Source organism: Pipistrellus kuhlii, unplaced genomic scaffold, assembly GCF_014108245.1.
Source record: "Pipistrellus kuhlii isolate mPipKuh1 unplaced genomic scaffold, mPipKuh1.p scaffold_m20_p_10, whole genome shotgun sequence".
Lineage (NCBI taxonomy): Eukaryota > Metazoa > Chordata > Mammalia > Chiroptera > Vespertilionidae > Pipistrellus > Pipistrellus kuhlii.
Window position 1 is genome coordinate 31,274,413 of NW_023425405.1, and position 18,920 is coordinate 31,293,332.

The 18,920-nt window shown below is 35.3% G+C and overlaps 1 protein-coding gene across 2 annotated transcripts in view; it reads left to right on the forward strand.

The window, feature by feature from the left end:
• Window positions 1–18,599, forward strand: part of DGKB (diacylglycerol kinase beta) — a 431,951-nt gene extending 413,352 nt beyond the window's left edge. For both annotated transcript variants that reach the window (XM_036429287.2, XM_045578212.1), the window contains one exon: window positions 14,796–18,599. In XM_036429287.2, the coding sequence (XP_036285180.1) occupies window positions 14,796–14,903 (108 nt within the window). In that variant the 3' untranslated portion in view covers window positions 14,904–18,599. The remainder of the gene's footprint in view (window positions 1–14,795) is intronic.
• The last annotated feature ends 321 nt before the right edge of the window (window positions 18,600–18,920 follow it).

Sequence of the window (18,920 nt, forward strand, 5' to 3'; positions counted from 1 at the left end):
ATGAGAAATCCACAGTCTTTTGAATCTTTGCTCCACCATATGCATCACTTTTCTCAGGCTGCTTTCAAGATTTTTTCTTTGTCTTTAGTTTTCAGTCATTTGATTTTGATGAGTCTGGAGATGAATTTCTTTGAGCTTATTTTGTTTTAGTTTCTCTGAGTTTCATGAATATGTTGGTTTATGTCTTGCCAAATGTGAAGTTTTCATACATTATTTCTTCAACTATTTATTTAAGCATCACACTCATCCTCCATTCCTTTTAAAACCCTGATGATATTTTAGATACTTTGAGTATTATCTCATAGGTCTCTGAGTCTTTGCTAACTTTCCCCTATTTTTTCTTTCTATGGTTCAAATTGGATAATATCTTCATTATATTCAAGTTCACTGACTTTTTCCTCTGTCATCTCCATTCTGTTCTTCAGCTCATCCAGGCCTTTAATTGACTTTAGATAGGAAGGGAGAGTGAGAGAGAGAGAGAAACATCAGTGATAAGAGAGAATCATTCATCAGCTGCCTTATGTAGACTCCACACAGGTGATTGAGTCCACAACTAGGGCATGTGCCCTCTCCTCCTGTTTCACAGATCAATGCTCAACCACTGAGCCACACAGGCCAGGCAAGTCCTTTTTTTAAATTTTTGTCATTGTATATTTTAGTTGTAAAATATTTAACTGGTTTCATTTTTAAATCTTCTATTTCTCAGCCAATGGTTGTCTTTTCTTTCAAGAGGATCTGCCATTACTTCTTGGAGCTTAGTTATAGTTGCTATTATAAAATCCTTGTCTGATAATTTCAACACTAGTATCTCAGAGGTCACATCATTGACTATCTTTCCCCATAGGAGTGTTTGAGTTTTTCCTGGATCAGCTCACGTTGAGCCATTTTCAATTATATTGTGAATATATTAAATATCATATTTACTCTGGGTATTCTTCAATTCTTGTAGGGAATGTTGATTTCTTCTTGTTCTTGTTCTTTCAGCAGGTAATTGACTCAGTTGGGTTCAGATCACAAATTCTGATCTGCTTCCTGTGAGTTGTAGTTCTAATATCAATTCAGTTTTCAAAGTCTTTGCAATGTTTATCACATTTATCTTATAATACATATACACGACCCATAGACCTGTCTGGAACCTGGGTTGTGGCTACCCCCTAATTCAGTTCTCTAAATTTTTAGTATGCTTCTCAAGGTCAAATCTATGCAAATCAGGCTCAGGGATATACTGAGGAGATCGTATACAACTTTAGAGATAGCTTTCTTATATTTCCCTTCACTCCAGAAATCTCCTGGAAGTATTTTTGTGTGTATTTTGTTGTTGTTATTGTTTGTTTATTTGCCTCCCAAGGTTTTCATATTGCTCTTCTGGCTAGAAATCAAAGACCTTGGTTTCCCTGTACTTCCTGATATAGCACCTGCCTCCAGGACCTTCTAGAAAGAGGATAGAGAAAGAAACATTATCAGGCATTCACCCATGCTTTGGGACCACAGTTGTACTGATCAGAGATAATGGCTTTCCTTCATTGTAGTTGGAGGCACCCACTACTAAGGAATTGGCAAAGGACTCTGATGGGAGAGATTGGTAGTAGGCTAAATAGGACAAGATATTTTCCAGCTCTCTCTGACTTATGGGGCCGTAATTTTCTACCCCTTGAAACAGAAAGACCAGGCTTTTGTAGAACTCTCTGTACTTGATGTGCATTTCCAGGTTTGGGACTGCATTTAAGTCAGGCTAGGAAATACGAGAGAAGAGAAAACGATGAAATGCATCACTGGTTCACTGTACTTCCTGCCCTGGTTTCCTTCCCCAGTCTGCCCCCGTCTCTTACTTTTCAGCATCCTCTAGTAGCTGCTCCACCTGCAGGGTTTATAGTTGCTTTCAGTGGGAAGGACCGGGTGGAGTATACTTACTTCTTTTTAACCAAACCTGAAAACATCACCACTCTCCTTAATTTTGTTGCGTGTGGCTGTTTTGAGATCTGCCTGAGTTTGTCCTCATTGAGTAGGCATATTATTAGCCAGAATTGCTTATCTGCCAACTTCAAGATTTCACTGTATAGTCCACATTTTATATCTCTTACAAAAGTCCTATTTAATAAAAGGGTAATATACAAATTGACCCTAGGGGCAGAACAACCAGAACAACTGGTCACTATGATGCAAACTGACCACCAGGGGGCAGATGCTCAATGCAGGAGCTGCCTCCTAGGAATCAGTGCACTCCCATAGGGGGAGCTCTGCTCAGCCATAAGCTGGGCTGATGGCTGCAAGTGCAGTGGCAGTGGCGGGAGCCTCTCCCGCCTCCTCAGCAGCACTAAGGATGTACTATTGATGATTTAGGCCCATTCCTTGCAATTGGACATCCCCTGAGGGCTCCTGGGCTGCCAGAGGGATGTCTGACTGCCAGCTTAGGCCTGATTCCCTGGGGAGTGGGCCTAAGCCAGCAGGTGTACATTCCCCAAGGGGTCTCATACTGAGAGAGTGTGCAGGCCAGGTTGAGCCTCCCCCTTCTCCACTGCCCCTGAGTGCATGAATTTTCATACACTGGGCCTCTAGTACTAAATAAGTTTAAGAATTACCCCAAACCTTGAATCTTACATCTTATACATTTTGAGATAACTTCTTTAAACTTTTCCCCATTCTTGTGTCCTTCATTTAAGCAGTTGAGACATATACCTTGTTGTTTGAATGAAAATAATGAACCAAAAAGGCATAGCTTTTCTATCATCCTCATGGTTGATAATGTTAAGTTTCAGGTATTGTATTTCTCACACCAGTAATGACATGGATGACTACATGAGTTTGTTCTTTGGATTGCTTTGTCTATAAGCAAACATGTTTTAAGATTTTGCAATTGAGTTACATAATCATAGGGAGGCTTTTAGACTATGGCAGTGACTTCAGATGAATGTCCAAGGTCGTGTGGCAAAAAGTTATCACTTTAACTGTTCCTAACTTGTTTTTCTACTCCCAAACATGCTATCTCTCCATTAAGCTTGTTTTCTTACAGATAAATGTTCAGAGGGAAGAGTACAATGACTTAAACACAGTATCGGGCACAGGAGCAAAAATGCACAAGTAGCCAGGCCTATGAGACCTCTTGGCACTTTAGCAGATCTAACCAGAACTTATAGTTCAAAAGCAAAATAAACTGAGATTGTTTTAATGCCCCTTTCAACTCACTTGTAGAGTTAACTACCATGAAAATCCTTTCTACTCAGGAATATTATTTAAATAAACATTTCACATAATATGTTAGAAACTGCAATGGTGTCAGATGTATTTTTTTTTCCCAATAGGATATATGTTTATATCTCTCTTGGTTACTAAAGATATGACACAATTTTAAAGGGAAATTGTGAAGAGAACTATGTTTTCTAACAAAAAACTACCAAAACCTAAACATAAAGAGTACATGGGAAGATTTATGGGGAGAATAGGGTGAATTTGGGAAGTAAGAAAATAGTTGAAATTTGCTTATAGATGGTAGGTGGGTATTCCTATCGATATATCTATTATCTAAATTCCCACAGACCTGGGAATTGAAAACAAATGAGATATTATACAGCCTTACAACTATTGTATTATAAAATCTCAACCAATTTATTAAAACTTTAGCATATCAGCTTTTTTGTGAAAGAGTCAACGTTTTTAGCACTTTTGCAAATATTCAATATAGACTGAAGTTTAAAATATTTTTCACTGCATTAGAGCCATGTGTTATGGCATTTTCACAAAGAGGGAAGGAAAAAAGCTTAAGAAAATTACTATGCAAAGTAAATAATAGTGCTGTGAAAGTTATCTGTAGATTTGTTTATCTCTTGAATTTCCCAGCATCCTTTCATTAAATCAATTACCTTTAAATAGTATGAAATAATATTGAATGTACTTGGCTGATTTCCTGGAAATTGGTCTTGTTTTGAGAATTTTATGTGAATATTATTTTCTCATTAGAAGTTACACAGCTGTTGTAACTTGGCACTTGCTACCTTTGTAGACATACCATTTTCAAGTAACCTTAAGCCATACCAATGGTCCAACAAAGGAATATTTGTATTTTTAGTGATGACAAAGAGTAACCAAAAAATTGTCAGTTGAAAAATGCTTTGTGTAGATAATACTTTCCTGATGTGCATAGAAATTGCATTTTGCCTACTATTTAAATAAAGAATAGGGATAAATCTTAAAGATGAAAATATTATCATTTGATATTCAATGAGTCTTATCTTGATATTTGAGGAATAGAAAATTAACTAACAGTCTTTTGCCACCTTGACACATATTTAAATAAGCAGACTGCATTCTGATGGGTATATTTATTAAGGTGTGAGTGGTAGTGAGACTCCAAATGCAGTTAAATAAAACATAAACTAGAAGCATCCTTTTACCTAAGACTTTATTGGTAAATATTGTGCATAAATTTGCATTTCTGAAGTCTTTTTTTTTTTTTTCAAAGACTGGCACTTTAGTGTTTAGTTGGACGTTATTTCATGTGTTCCCCAGTTACTTATGCATTAATTAGTTTTGTTTACCTGTGCATAATTTTTCCTAATTTCATAACAGTTGTTGTTTTGTAATTGACAATGCAATTTACTGCATGTGTGCTTTCTGGCCCCCAAACAAGTATGTTAAAGTATAAAGCACCAATCTCTTTCATTTCAGACTGTTGAAAAAGGGATTGGTTGTGACTAATTTCCAATTAATTTGCACTGGTTGTGGGGAACAAAACAATTGCACCTACTAATTAAAATTTAAAATATTCTGAAGTGTCATCTTTAGGTGTCTGTGGAATATATAATTTCCATTTTGGTTCATTGCTAGCTCTGTAACACCCGTGAGCTTGACAGCTCTATTAATTTAAAGGCTCAGTAATACCTATTAGTACAAAACATGAAAAAAATACCATTAATCATTTATTTTAATTCTGCAGCTCTGTCATTTTCTCAGTATGTTTTAAAATTATGATGACACCATAATGTGCACAAATCGACCTGGATGATGGGGAAATGGATCACACTACTTAGGAGAGACACTGAAGTACATTATTAGAGCTTAATTAATGCCAAACTGATTAAATTTGATTGCATTTTGCACACAAAAACTGTTTTTTAAATCTTTTTAACATATTATATTAAAAAGAGTTAATCCAAACTTGTTATGTTTGCAGACAGGTGTACCTTTTTATCATTCTTTTCTTTAATACATTCTATTTAAATACTGCAAATTCAATCTAAATTGTTCTTTTATCCATTTTGAAAATCAAAATGATTTAGTCATTAGTTTTAATTTAGAAAAGTTTGTCTCATGTCAGCTAAAATACAATAGTGTGTCTCATCTTAGTATTCTTCGATAAGAACTGCTAACCCAAATTGAACACAATGTCCAAAAATACAAAAGGGCAAAAATTGAAATGAAAAATATACCAAGTATGTAATATTGTATCCATTTAAATTGATTTGATCCAGGACTGTCACACATTCTAAATGTGGGAAGATTGTATGCACTTAACGTAATTGTGTCATTAGCTTTCAAAAAGAGCACTTTAAACAATATTTATACCTAGTTCAAAAAGGAATATATTCCTCCAGAATGCATGGTCTCCTAGTCTGTAGGCACCATCAAACTAATAGTAGATTTGATGTCTTTTCTTCCAGAGCAGTTAGAGGTCTCTCATCTGGGATGAAAACTCTAGAATCACAAGACCTGAGCCTGACTCTCTTCCCACATTTGCCTTGTGGTCATACTTTATCTAGTTTGTCTTTTTTTTCTGATTTTGTGTATTAAAATGAGAAAATATGGCCAACACATTCTAAGCTTTTCCTCAAAGAGCAACAACCTGTGATGTTGAAAGGTTTAAAGAATTAGCATTCTTATCTACCAGCAGAGAACAAGGTTCAGTGTTTTCATTGAGAGGTTCCCAGGATGAGTTACCAACTTCAAATAAAATTTTGAATTAAAAAACTATTAATAAAAATGCATTGAATATAATTTAATCATTGATTGTGATTTTTTTATTATTATTATTTCTTTGAGTATCCAGAACAAAGTTACACATTTTTCATTTGAGGAGACAAAAAGTTTGAAGAATTTTACATGTTACATTGTTTTTATCCACATGACAATTCCATGGAGTGAACAAAATAAGTATCATTCAACATGATTTTCAAGTCAACAGGTAAAAATTAAGAATAGAATACAACTGTGTAATCCAAGTTAAGTCAAGAATATCATATTCATTTCTTCATTTCTTCAACAAATACTTACTAAATTCCTTCTCAATAAAGGTTCTGATATTTAGCCCTAAGTGAAAATAAAGCAAAACCAGACATGCCCTCTGAACTCAGTTAAGTTATACATTCCCCTGAGTCACACAAATATAAAATTCCAGTAATGATATAAGTTCTGTGAACATAATGTTCATGGTACTGAGACGTTGTGGCACTGTGATAATATGATGCTGTGGTACCATGAAAGGGTATAATACAGAAAATTGACCACCTCAAAGGAGGTCTAAGAAGACTTTCAAAGGAACTCAAAATAGACCTAAGAACCCAAGGGAGGGAAGACTGTCCTATGCAAAGGGAACGGGAATGGCATGAGGTGGGGAGGAGCATGGTGTGCCCAAGGCTCTGAAAGCTGATGTGCTAGATAAGAACAGGATGTGTGGGGGAAGGCTGGTGACTCGGTGGGAATCAGAACCGCAGGGCCTGGAAGCTCATGGGAAGGATTTTTAACTTTGGTTTAAGAGGCATATGGAACTAAAGAGAGTTTAAGCAGGAGAGAAGGTGATGTGATCAGATTTGCATGATGATAAGAACATTCCTGGTGGGGAATGGATTTAACCATTTAGGAGACTTTCCTTTTCTTTTCTTTTTTTTCCTTTTCTTTTCTTTTAAAACCTATCACTTTTACCATTTAATATATTTTTAAATGTATTTTCACTGAATGATCACTTTAATGAATAAGTATAATGTACAGTCAATGATTTGATGTGAAGTAGATTAAATTTCCCTAGCTGGCAAAGAATGATCTTACATTCAAATGAGTTGAAGGTTTATGATTTGTATCAATTTGTTTAGGCTTGAGTAGTAGTAGTAGAAAGACAAAACACACACACACACACACACACACACACACACAGATATGGAAAATATTTGAGGGATAAAATTGCTAGATTGTTTATAGGAGGTAAGGAGGAGGAGCCAAAGAAGATCCAGATTCTGACTTGAACAATTGACAATTGAATAAGTGATAGAACAATTCTTTGGAAGAGGAGAATCTGGGTAATATGTAGGTTATTTTTCTCTCCATTCTAATTTAACTCAACTAAAAATTGTGTTCCCTGATCAGTGAAGTAGGGCATATTGTGACGAAAGTCAGTTATTACCACACTATGTGATGGCAATTTTTTTTTTACGGATAACATGTAAAATAAACTGTATTACCATTAAATAGTTTAACATTGATAAACTGTCTTTAAGATCAATGATATGATGTTCCAAATAGCCGAGGGTATAGCAGAGTCTAGCACTTAGCTCATTAATGAACTTTCTTTTCATAATATGTCAGTATGTGCTTATTGGTCCCCATTGCTTTTAAAAAACCCATTCTTTCTGTGAGTTAGTAAATGTCCCCTGTGGGTCTATTTTCTACTCTTTTATTTGGGTAGAGGTGGAACCAGGCATGTGTCTGGAATGCAACCAGGTGCTTCTGGCCTCCTCAGAGAGAAGGCAGATGGCCATGATAAGCCATCTCCCAATGTCACCCAAGGAATCCTAAAAGCCTGGTTGTCTCAGCTAGGAGAGGGGTGAGCAAAATGTGCTCTCCACTGGACTAAACATAATTCCACTAAAAATAGTAGGCAACATGCATAGTCTCATTTGGTACTTGCAGTAGTCCTATAAAGTAGGTGCTTTTTTTAAATCTTCCTTTAGGAAATAGAGACTGAGGCTAAAAAATGTGAGCTGTTCTGTCCAGTGGCCAAGTTGGCACTCAAATCCTTGCCTCGACTCTCAAGTTCATGATCTTAAACCCATAAAGCAAAAAATATCTGTAATATCATTCAGTAAGAAAATTAGAATCACAAGTAGTAAATATTGTAAATATTCTCCAGTTATAGTCAAAGATGAGAATCTCTTTGTGATATTTTTGAGTTTATTTTTTGTTTGTTTGTTTTGTGTGTGTGTGTTTGTTTGTTTTGTTTTTTAGAAAGGCTGGAAAAGAAAAACAATGACTGGGTTAAAATTGTGGATTACATTACTCTGCAGAGACATGGGCATTATAAAAAGGTAGTTTTAAAAATATGTTGACCTTCCCAGGCAACCAACTTACAACCATGAAATATTTTGGAAGGAGAACCAAATTTTTATCTTTAAAAAAATTTTAAATCCAAGTATGATCACTAGTATTTCCCCTGCAATGTGGCCAAATAGCCCTTCGCTTTTAAGGAAAAGTTTCTCTTTTCTCATTATGATTCATATTTAAAATTCCTGTGAATTTCACCAGCAAGTAAACCTCTCAAACCCATATTTTAAAGATTTATTGTAAATTCTTTTCAATGATTTCTCTGGATTTGATGTTAGATCAAAGTCTGTAACATTAAACTTGGAAATGACTATCATTTCAGAAAATAATGGCTGGAATCATAAAGAAGCTGGCACAGAAATTTTAGAAAATTGTTATGTTTCATTGCTTTGCTTTTTGGCAGTTATGAACTTGAAAAATTTAGCATGCTCTTTATTCCTGTCATATGGCTCAGCTACACGCATGAATTCAAAATGGTTTCCATTATTGGAAGGAGATAATCTTATTCCAGAATCAAGCTAGGTAACTGCTAATGTTCCAGATAATTGCTAAATGATCTCTCCCACAGATACTTTATGGCATTTATTTTGCTCTGAAAACCCCATTCATTTTTAAGGTAGCTGAATAAATCCAGCGATAATGAACTCTTAAAGAGATGAAGCTGGGGGAAAAATATTGGCTAGATACAGGGAGAATATTTAAATAGAAAAATGCTACCTGCTGTGGTGCTTTCTAAGAACTATTATATTATTAAGCCCACCCTGGTGTAAAGCAATAAAGAGATTATGCATTTAAGCCAAACTTGATCAGTTGATGCATTTATTATCAAAACTGGGAAAGCCAGTATATATTCCAATTCAGAATTTTCACTGAATGAATTCTGAATGGCAGCACTCAGCATAGCAAATGAAATTACTTGCACTTTCATTCATTTTTTAGCTACTGACCCATTAGGCTGTAATTTTAAATTAAAATGTGTTGCTTCTACCATATGCCTAATAATTTTAGATGTAATTTTCAGCATTTGACTATAATTATATCAGGGATCAATCAGCAAGTTATGTCCTTTGGGCCAAATCTGAATAGTTGCCTGTTTGTGTATAACCAAAGAGTTAAGTTTTGTATTGTGTGTTTTTCTTTTGTTTGTTTGTTTTTGTTTTTACATTTTAATTGGTTGAAGAAAATCAAAATAAGAATGTTAAAATTCAAATTGTAGATGCCATCCATAGTTGAACTAGAGCATAGCCACGGCCAGTCATTTATATATATTGTAGTATATGGATACTTCATGCCACAGGGGCCAAGTTGAGTAGTTACAGAGACCCTATAGCCCAGAAAGCCCAGATAGTTACCATTTAGCCCTTTACAGAAAATGCTTGGCGACCTCTGAAGTACATGAGCAGCTAAGTACTTAACAATCCTGTAATTCACGGCTCTCAGATGTAATGACTCCTATATTTAGAAGTGGTGTAAAAAATTCAGTAACTTAATCACTTTTATGCAAAACATTGAGGCAAACTGAGGCACGTCTAGCCTGTACACGTGCAATTGGATGGTTTCAGCCTCATTAATAGCCACCCTGAGGACTGATTTGTCAAGTTCATATGCTGGTGCTTTCTTCTGGCATTTCTCCCACCTCCCTGGCTCCTGGTGCTTAGATTCCCTTCATAGGACGTCATTCCCCTGCTCCCTGCTAAAATGTCAGTACTTCCTCAATTTCATAGTCTAGCCTCTGAGAGTTGGATTAGCCACACTGTCCCATAATCTCTTCTCAGTGTATATCATTATAAACTCATCACACACCTAAATCTACAAGACTTGTTCTCCTTCCTGAACGAACCACCAGACCTAGGCTGAACAGCTCCTTCACCAACACTGAGTCAGTCCCTCTCAACACTGCCTTCGCCAACTCCCTGGATCCTACCCCTAAATCTCTTTCTGGTAAGATTATCAACACACACATCACAAACAAAGATGAAAGCATTAAAATCCTACCAGAACTGTTTCCTTTTCAGATATCCCACACAGCCCATCCACTAGTACCACGTCCTGTAAATCAGGCCTCCCTGGGAGCTCTCCACTCTGCCTCCGCCATAGTGAAGTCCACTGCAGGCTTTTCTGGGTGTAATTAACCTTCCACCTGATCTCCTGCCTCTGGTATGGCACCCAGCCCCAATCTATGCTTCCAGAGTGATGTCGCTAACCATCAGGGTTAATTCTGCCCTGTCCTTCCACCAGGATCTAAATGCCATGCTTTGTGCTCCTATTGCATCCTGAGGAAATCTCTGCAGTATATTGTAGTATTCATTGCACGTTATTGTCATTGTCCTGTCTTCCAAAGTGGCTGTGTTTCAGCCTCATGCTTTCATCTTTATTTGTGATGTGTATATTGATAATCTTACTAGAAAGAGATTTAGGGGTAGGAGCCAGGAAGTTGGTGAAGGCAGTGTTGAGAGTGACTGACTCAGTGTTGGGGAAGGGGCTGTTCAGCCTAGGTCCGGTGTTCGTTCAGGAGGGAGATCAAGTCTTGAGGTAATTTGGGTGTGTGATGAGCTTAGAATGATCTTTCTGCCATTTCTGCCAGCGGTGTATGGGACTGTTGCTCTACAGCTTCCCCGGTCATTGGTGATGTCAGTGTGGCCCTGTGGTCTTTGAAGCTCTTTCTTAGCTCACTCTTTTGTTTTGCTGGAGAACACCCTCAGACGTGTTTTAAAGGGCATAGAAAAGATAAACTCTCTAGATCCTTTTCTAACTGAAAATGTCTTCATTGTACCCTTGCATCTAATCAATACACTGACTAAGTATAGAAGTCTGGGATAAAATTAACTTTGCCTCTGGGGTTTGAAGGTGTGTCTCCATATTCTTTTTTAGCTCTAATGTTTTTGAGAAGCCTGGTGCCATGCTGATTTTTATATTTTTCTGTAAATGACCTGTTTTTCCTTTCTGAGGGCATCTAGAACCTTCTTTGTGTCCCTGTGCTTTGAAATGTCACAATAAAGTGTGATTTGAGCTGGGCCAGACAGAAGTTTGATTGGCAGAAAAGCAGGGGACTGCTCTATAGGACAGTAACTGGCACAGAGGTGGGAAATGGGGAGCATTTGGGGGATCTGGATTAAGCTCTCAAAGACTTTTTTGGAACTCACCAACTTGTCCTATGTAATGGCAGGTTATAGAACCTGTGTACGTTTTGTCTTATATTGAAGATGAAGGATGTTAACACCTACCTCCCAGAGTTGTTGAGAGAATAAAATTAGATGAAATGAACATTTAAAAATGGGAAAGTTATTATTTTGGAAGCAGGGAGAACCCCCTGAAGAGATAATAGCTCTGCCTTCTATTTTAATCTTATCAGAATGCTTTGCTAGGCCCTTAGGTGGGTAGAGGTGGTCTCTAGGGACTGGACATTGAGCTGGATGTTCTGATAAGCTGAGGGAGGGACATACTACCCTTAATAATAAAGGGTAGTGGGAATATTCAAAACAAAAGCAACAGGAGTATGGAATATATACAAAACAGGCATCTGAGTCATTTTTCCAGCCTGCTGAGGCCCCCTTAACCAGGTTTACCCCCAACTGGAAGCTACACTTAAGTCCCTACAGTTTTCTGAAGTCTACACCTGGAGCTTCTGTGATTGCCACAGCAACGGTTCACCTGGACTGGAATGATTCTCATCCTCAATAGAGTGGCTTTTGATTCTGCCCAAATACAAAAGATATGTAATTTTACAATTAAATAGCATATGCAAAGAGCCCCGATACATAATATAGATTTCATGGGTGCTAGTTTCCTCCATCTTATCTCCCCCAACTAAGAGGAAAGCAACCAATTGTTTCTCATTACCATAAACAACAGATATAAAAGATGGAAATTTAATTTTTACAGAAATAAAAAGAAAGATTAAAGAAAGAGTTGTGCACTTTGACCATAGGATTGAAGCAACAACAAAGAGGTCAGGTTATAGATAATTTTAAAATAGGACTGGTGCTCTCCTGTCTGGAAACTGAAGACTAGAACTCCCTAATCATCAGTAACATGAACTAAATGTCCCATTGTGTCAAGTGCACTGAATGAGATACTGTGCTATTTTTGAAGGCAGAACACCATGTGATTCCTTAAAAAAAATTTTTTAAAAAAGGATTGCAGATATAAAGATAGCCATAATCAAACAAAATTCAAATACCTAAAAACCAAACAAAACCTCCCACACAAAAATTTTTGGGTATTTTGGCTATGCTTTGACTACCATGGTATATTTCTTCCATTGATAATAATGATCTTGTGTACAACATGTCCTAATACCATTATACCCTTTAAAGGATTTAGGATAGCAACTGTGAATCAGAAGGTATACCTTCTTACTTTAACTGCTAATGTTCTATTGGAAGCGAAGGTTATTATAGAAATAATATGTGACTACTTCTTCCCGAGGAACTTATCTAAAAAATGATATTTTTGTGTAAAAAGATTCATGTTCAAGTACAACATTAAGAAATTGTGCCCTTCTGCTTAGTCTCCTATTTTGACATCTATGTCATTATTGCTGTGCTTGTTAAATTTAAATTTCTCTTTCCTACTTGACTGTAACTTCTTGGGCACAGAGAATGTGTAGTGTGTATTTTTTTTTTAAGTTTCTGAAGCGAGATAGGGGCTCAAACAATTTTGCAAAATGAGTAAATGAATGAATGATGTAGTATTCGATACTGCATAAAGATAAGATTCAGAGGAGTTTAAAATCAATGGCATGCCCTGCCAATGTCGCTCAGTGGTTGGGCATTGACCCATGAACCAAGAGAACCCTGGTTCAACTCCTGATCAGGGCACTTGCCCAGGTTGCGAGCTTGATCACCCCAGTAGGGCATGCACAGGAGGCAACCGATTGATGTTTCTCTCTATTGATGTTTCTATATCTCTCTCCCTCTCCCTTACTCTCGCTCAAAAAATATATATAAATAAAAACATATTTTAAATAAAATAAAATCAATAGCATATGGTAATCCAAAGCTAAATTATTAAAAGAAAGTCTGATAGAGATTTCTTTGATCCTACATATATAAGTGCACTCTTATATTTTAACTATATGATTATAACTTCCTAGTTCATAAGATAAAAATGAAGTAAAATTGTATATCCAGAGCATTAGGGACTTGTTTAGCCTGGTAGCCTTTCACAGGTGCAATTTATTTTTACAGTGAAGAGAACACTGAATCTTCCCAGAATAACCTGATTCCAACAGAGTTAAATAAAGTTGTTCATTTTTCCAGGGTTTTGACATATTTCTGTCTTTGGAGACTGTGAAGTAAATCTCTATTTCCCAAAAGCCCCTGTACTGATTTTAATGATCCTGTCCACGTGACAAACATTTTTTTTTTAATTTCATCGCTATTAGTGAATGACAAGTGAAGGATATTCATTTTAACTTGAAAATGTCAGGTATGCACTTTAAGAGATATATTTTTGCAGCTTTTAATGAGGTGTGTTTCTTTCTGAAAGAAATACTCATCTCTGATGTGGGTGCTGTATAGGTGACAACTGATATTTAATAAGCGATGGTTCTTGTATTAGTCACAGTTCTCTAAAGAAAATGTCTCAGATTGCTTTTGAAAAACTCTCAGCATCACTAGCCCAAAGGCAAGATGTGACCTTTTTATTACATAATGATAATCATTTATTATCTCCCAATGTATCTTAAAGTCACAGACAAAATGCCACTTTGATAATTGCTTTCAATTAGCTTTGAGCATAGCGTATATTCACAAAATGTCTTCTCCAATTTAGACTTGAATTAGAGAAAATTGCAGACATAATCTACTTTAAGCTTGTCTCATTTAAGGTGATTCGTAGTTTTATATCAAAGAAATCCAAACGAGTAGCTTTAGAACAGTCTCTCAAAGTGTTTTAAGTAGGCTTTTCAATATTTGATTTTATTCTATTACCAATTAATTAACAAATTAGAAAAGTAGTTCATCATTCCTGACCTTTTATGCATGTTAGCTTGTGAGGTTCAGTTCTAATGATTGTTTTGAAATTAAGCCTTTCAGTTCGTGTTGAAAGAGAGAAACAATCTGATTAGTAACATAAATAAAGCTTGCCTTGATACCAAGTGCCTCTTGATGTTTGACTATAGCTGGGATTTCGAATACTATAATCACGCATCCTTTTCTGCGTTAAACAAATGAAACGTAACTAGTGGTTAATAAATTATACTAGATAATCATGTAACCTAAATAAAGAATTGGGAATTGTTATTACAAGCGAGATTAGAAGTAACATGATAATTAAAAGGAAATCTCGGTTAATTTTAATGTTTTTTGTACCTTGAGCATTGGAATATGGTTCAAATGCTTAGTTTTATCTCTCTTAAAAATAGTTTTTTAAATAATAGAAATTCAGAAACTACCTTTTTATACTTGTGGTGTTTTAGTAATTAGTTTAAGATTCTCGGAGATTGGTATGATATCTGGAAATTACTCTTTCTTTCTTTTCTTTCCTAGATAAAAATTACACACAAGAACCAAGCCCCAATGCTGATGGGCCCTCCTCCAAAAACTGGGTTGTTCTGCTCCCTCGTCCAAAGAACAAGAAACCGAAGCAAGGAATAATCCCTGTGTCGTTTCATTCTTAGAGATCTAATTATCATAATTGGGCCATGGAAAACTTATGCTGGAAATCTTTGAATCCTTTCAAGTCTCCTACTCATGCAAAATCATGGAATTGATTTAATGGCTTTTGTTACTGAGTTCATGTAAAACTCATCTATTAGAAAATTTGTCTGAGTTCTTATGGGCATCCTTGCATGAAGAAAGCAGAAGTTTACGTGAAGTGATACTGCATATTTTTGTTGCATGCATTCCTATAGGTTTTCATGTCTACCATCCATTCCTCCCCACGTTCTATTTCGTAACCTGTGATTAAAAAACTAAACAAAAAAAACACACGTTTAAACATAAAAAAAGGAAATACCGTGGAAAATGTGACTCTCGGTGTGATTTCAGTTATCAATAAGTACTGATCAGTAATGCTACACTGATCAAAGTTGCAGATTACTTTAGTTTTTCCCTTTTAGAATCAGTATACCAATAGTCTTTGACCTATGACTTGAGGAGAAACTTTTCTCGAACGATTTTATTAAATAGTGGTATATGATACCTTGTTGTACCTATTTTTTTCTTTAACTTCTTAATGCTTCTGAGTGGAATTTAAAATGTCAGCCATAAAATTTTCTTGTGCTGAAAAAGAGAAAGTGGTTTTTTATTTTGTTTAGTTTTGTTTTTTATTCCAGAAATAAGTGAAAACATGTTACTTAGCAGTAAGGTGTGGTACTATGACAAGCCTTATTCCTTTCTGCATGTAAATCTAGGAGATTATTCATAACCACATCAGTAACCAAATAGGTGTTTTAAACTATGTGCCTAACAAGCTGTGTTTCCCACCAAAGATTCACAAAACGATGCCTGAGAGAAATGTTTTAATAATTAATTATGGGGGAAATTTATGGTTCTTATGATTAATTCTGTGATGACTAAAACTGTGGAAGAGAGTGAATTACCCATTAATTATAATTAAAATTCTCATCGTTCAGAAATAGTGGGTCATACAACATTATCAAAGCTCAATATTATTAACTTAACAGAAGTTATACACAAAAAGCTGATTTCTTGCTTTTTTTTTTTTTTTTTTTTTTTTGTCCGTTGTATAACTGTCTATAATTTTTCATGGATCAGTTAAGTCCACTTGAGAAAGTATATGGTTGTATCAGTTTTTTCTAATATAAATTGATACCTGTAATAATATTGAGCTCACTGAGAAAAAACATGCATGCAGTTAGCCTCCTCACCTACTCCACTCCCATCTCTATGACTTTTTAAATGTGTATTTGGAAATAACGGTCTAGATTATTGTTTAATATATTCATGGCATTGTTGGATTTTCTGAGTGTCTAAGAAAATTGTGGAATAGTACTTTCCTAGTGTTTCATTTAACCTATGATATAAAGTGAAATGCTATTCTGAGCAGTTCAGTGTTGTTCATTCATATTGACCTGAGCCTCATCTTTGCATGTTTTATGTTTTCAAACATGCCATAAGGAAAACAAGTGCTTGAAATGCATGATTTATTAGTTTCTCTCACCACTCTGCATTAAAGTACTAATGATTTATCAGTTCTGTTTTTTTATTGATTCGTTCATCTTTGCATAAAAAGCATTTAGTGATTCTGTTGAACACAATCCTGTGCATGGATTTATGGATTTCAAGTAAAATTGCTATAATTTTAGTTCTTCGGTTTGAAAATTCATGTGAATGCTGTTGTATGAAATAGCTAGTCTCAAGCAATGTATTGTAGTGGAAGATTATGTATAAAAAATATTCTTTTTTGTGTTCCAGGAACATTAGGTGGTAAATATCAATCAACGATAAGTTTAATTGCTTTGAAAATAAAAGCTTTGAATAAAATTAATACATAATTTAGCATTCCCAAGAAAACTATTATTACAATTGCAAATGTAGCACAGCAATCCCTTTCCTTAGTGCACATATTTTTAAAATGGTATTTGGCAGAACAGTAAATTATACCAAAAGAAATTTCAAAACAGTGAAAAATGCATTGCTGATATAATGTTACATAACACACACATTTTGTGTGTAGTATCTATGGTTGCAGGTAATAAATATTTTCACATACACTGACAAAATTGTGTATAATGGTCAGACAAGCCTTGTGTCAAATACATATTCTGAAGCCACATATTATTTTATGTTCAGTACAACATGCAATTATTTCTTGGCCACGTTTTAGAGTATATAGTTTGAAGGCTGCAGCACTTTGTGAATCATTCTTAACGATCTGTGCAGTAGAAAAGACAGTGGGATGAGACAAATCAAACAACCGGCCTCTATGACTTCAATAATTGAAATAATGGGATGCAGATTTACAACTATCATCACTGTTACTAGTCATTCCATTTTCAGCCAATGGGAATCACTGGTAACAATAATAGATACTCAAGTAGCGATCAAATTTTACATTTCAAAACTCATTTTCTAAAGATACTCATTCGCTTGCCCCTCAAGTACACTACTCATGGGCTTTGGGAAGCAGTTTATAAAAGCCCACTTTGATGGTTTTAAAATATTCTTCCCATTTTTATGATAGCTTCAAGGGAAGAATATTTACTTAAAGAAGATTTCTAAACTGAAAGTTCTATGGTAGATTAAACTACTGAATAATGAATGTTAGCTTTACAAGATTCAATTTTTTCTTGTGTGTGTGTGGGTGACTGAGTTGTTGGGTCAACCTCTTTAAATATGGTAGACCTAGCAGTATAAAGTTATACATGGATGAAGCTCTTAAATAAACCCTGAGTTGATAAGGGTTGAAGGAAAAGGGGAAAAGAGATATGCACTTTGGGAAGCATTGTCATACAGTTAGCTGATAAACAGAGAAAGAGATTTCAAAATAAACCTGAACAGCCATGCTTCTAATAGGAATGAGGTCTCTATGTAGAGCCAGAAATTTTAAAGGATGTATTTTTCTACTTAGATATATATATATATCATGTGTATTTGATTCAAAAAGTGCATGTCAGCTTATTATGGAGAAAGAAGATATATGGTAGGAAGAGAAAAAAATAACATTTAAATTTTTTATTTTTTAAACAGGTAATCATGATTATAACCAGAATAAAGCAAAAGGCTTTATTTATGTTTAGGGACCCCTACTATAGGCAGAAATTGAAATCCAATGAGAATAAATAGATCATATTTATGGTTCAGTATCTTGTTATTTTTCCCCCATTTCTTTAGAGGGATGGGAAGCAATTGCAATTTTCAAGAAAGAATCTGTTTTGAATCTTGTACTATATTGTACTTGAATGAGACAAAACTTTTAAATGGCTCCATTCACTTTTTGTGTCAAAGTTAGTTCCACTGTTTATTACTTACAAAGATAAAAATGTAATTTTCATAATACATATAGCCCCATCAACTTATTCAAATCCAATACATATATTCTAAATTTAAAAAGATCGAGCCCTTATACATTGAAGTGTAAAGTTTAAATAAACAAAGCAAAGAGAAACCTGCAAAAGAGCTTTTATTTTGTGAAAGGCAGCAATCACTTCTTAAATCCCCCAGTTAAATTGCATTCTATTTAAATAAACTTTGGATAAACTCACATTGGAAGGATTCTGTACATCCTTATTGTGTTTACCATGCTATTCATTTAATTACAGTATCTTATTTTCTCAGAAAGTGTTATATATGGTATTCTGTTTTTGAAATAAAAATGTTAACTGTTCAGATAAGTGTCATTTATTACTGCCATTTTGGTCAGATTTTGTCCACATATGAACTCTTCAAGCATTTAAAGAATATCCACCAGGCCAGTCAGCAACCCTGGTTTTTGTTGGGGAGGAAGGAGTATGAGTAATTGTGTGCTGTTAAAAGCCAGATCAGCCCTAACCAGTTTGGCTCAGTGGATAGAGCATTGGCCTACAGACAAAGGTCCTAGGTTCGATTCTGGTCAAGGGCATGTACCTTTGTTGCAGGCACATCACCAGTAGGGAGTGTGCAGGAGGCAGCTGATCAGTGTTTCTCAATCGATGTTTCTAACTCTCTATC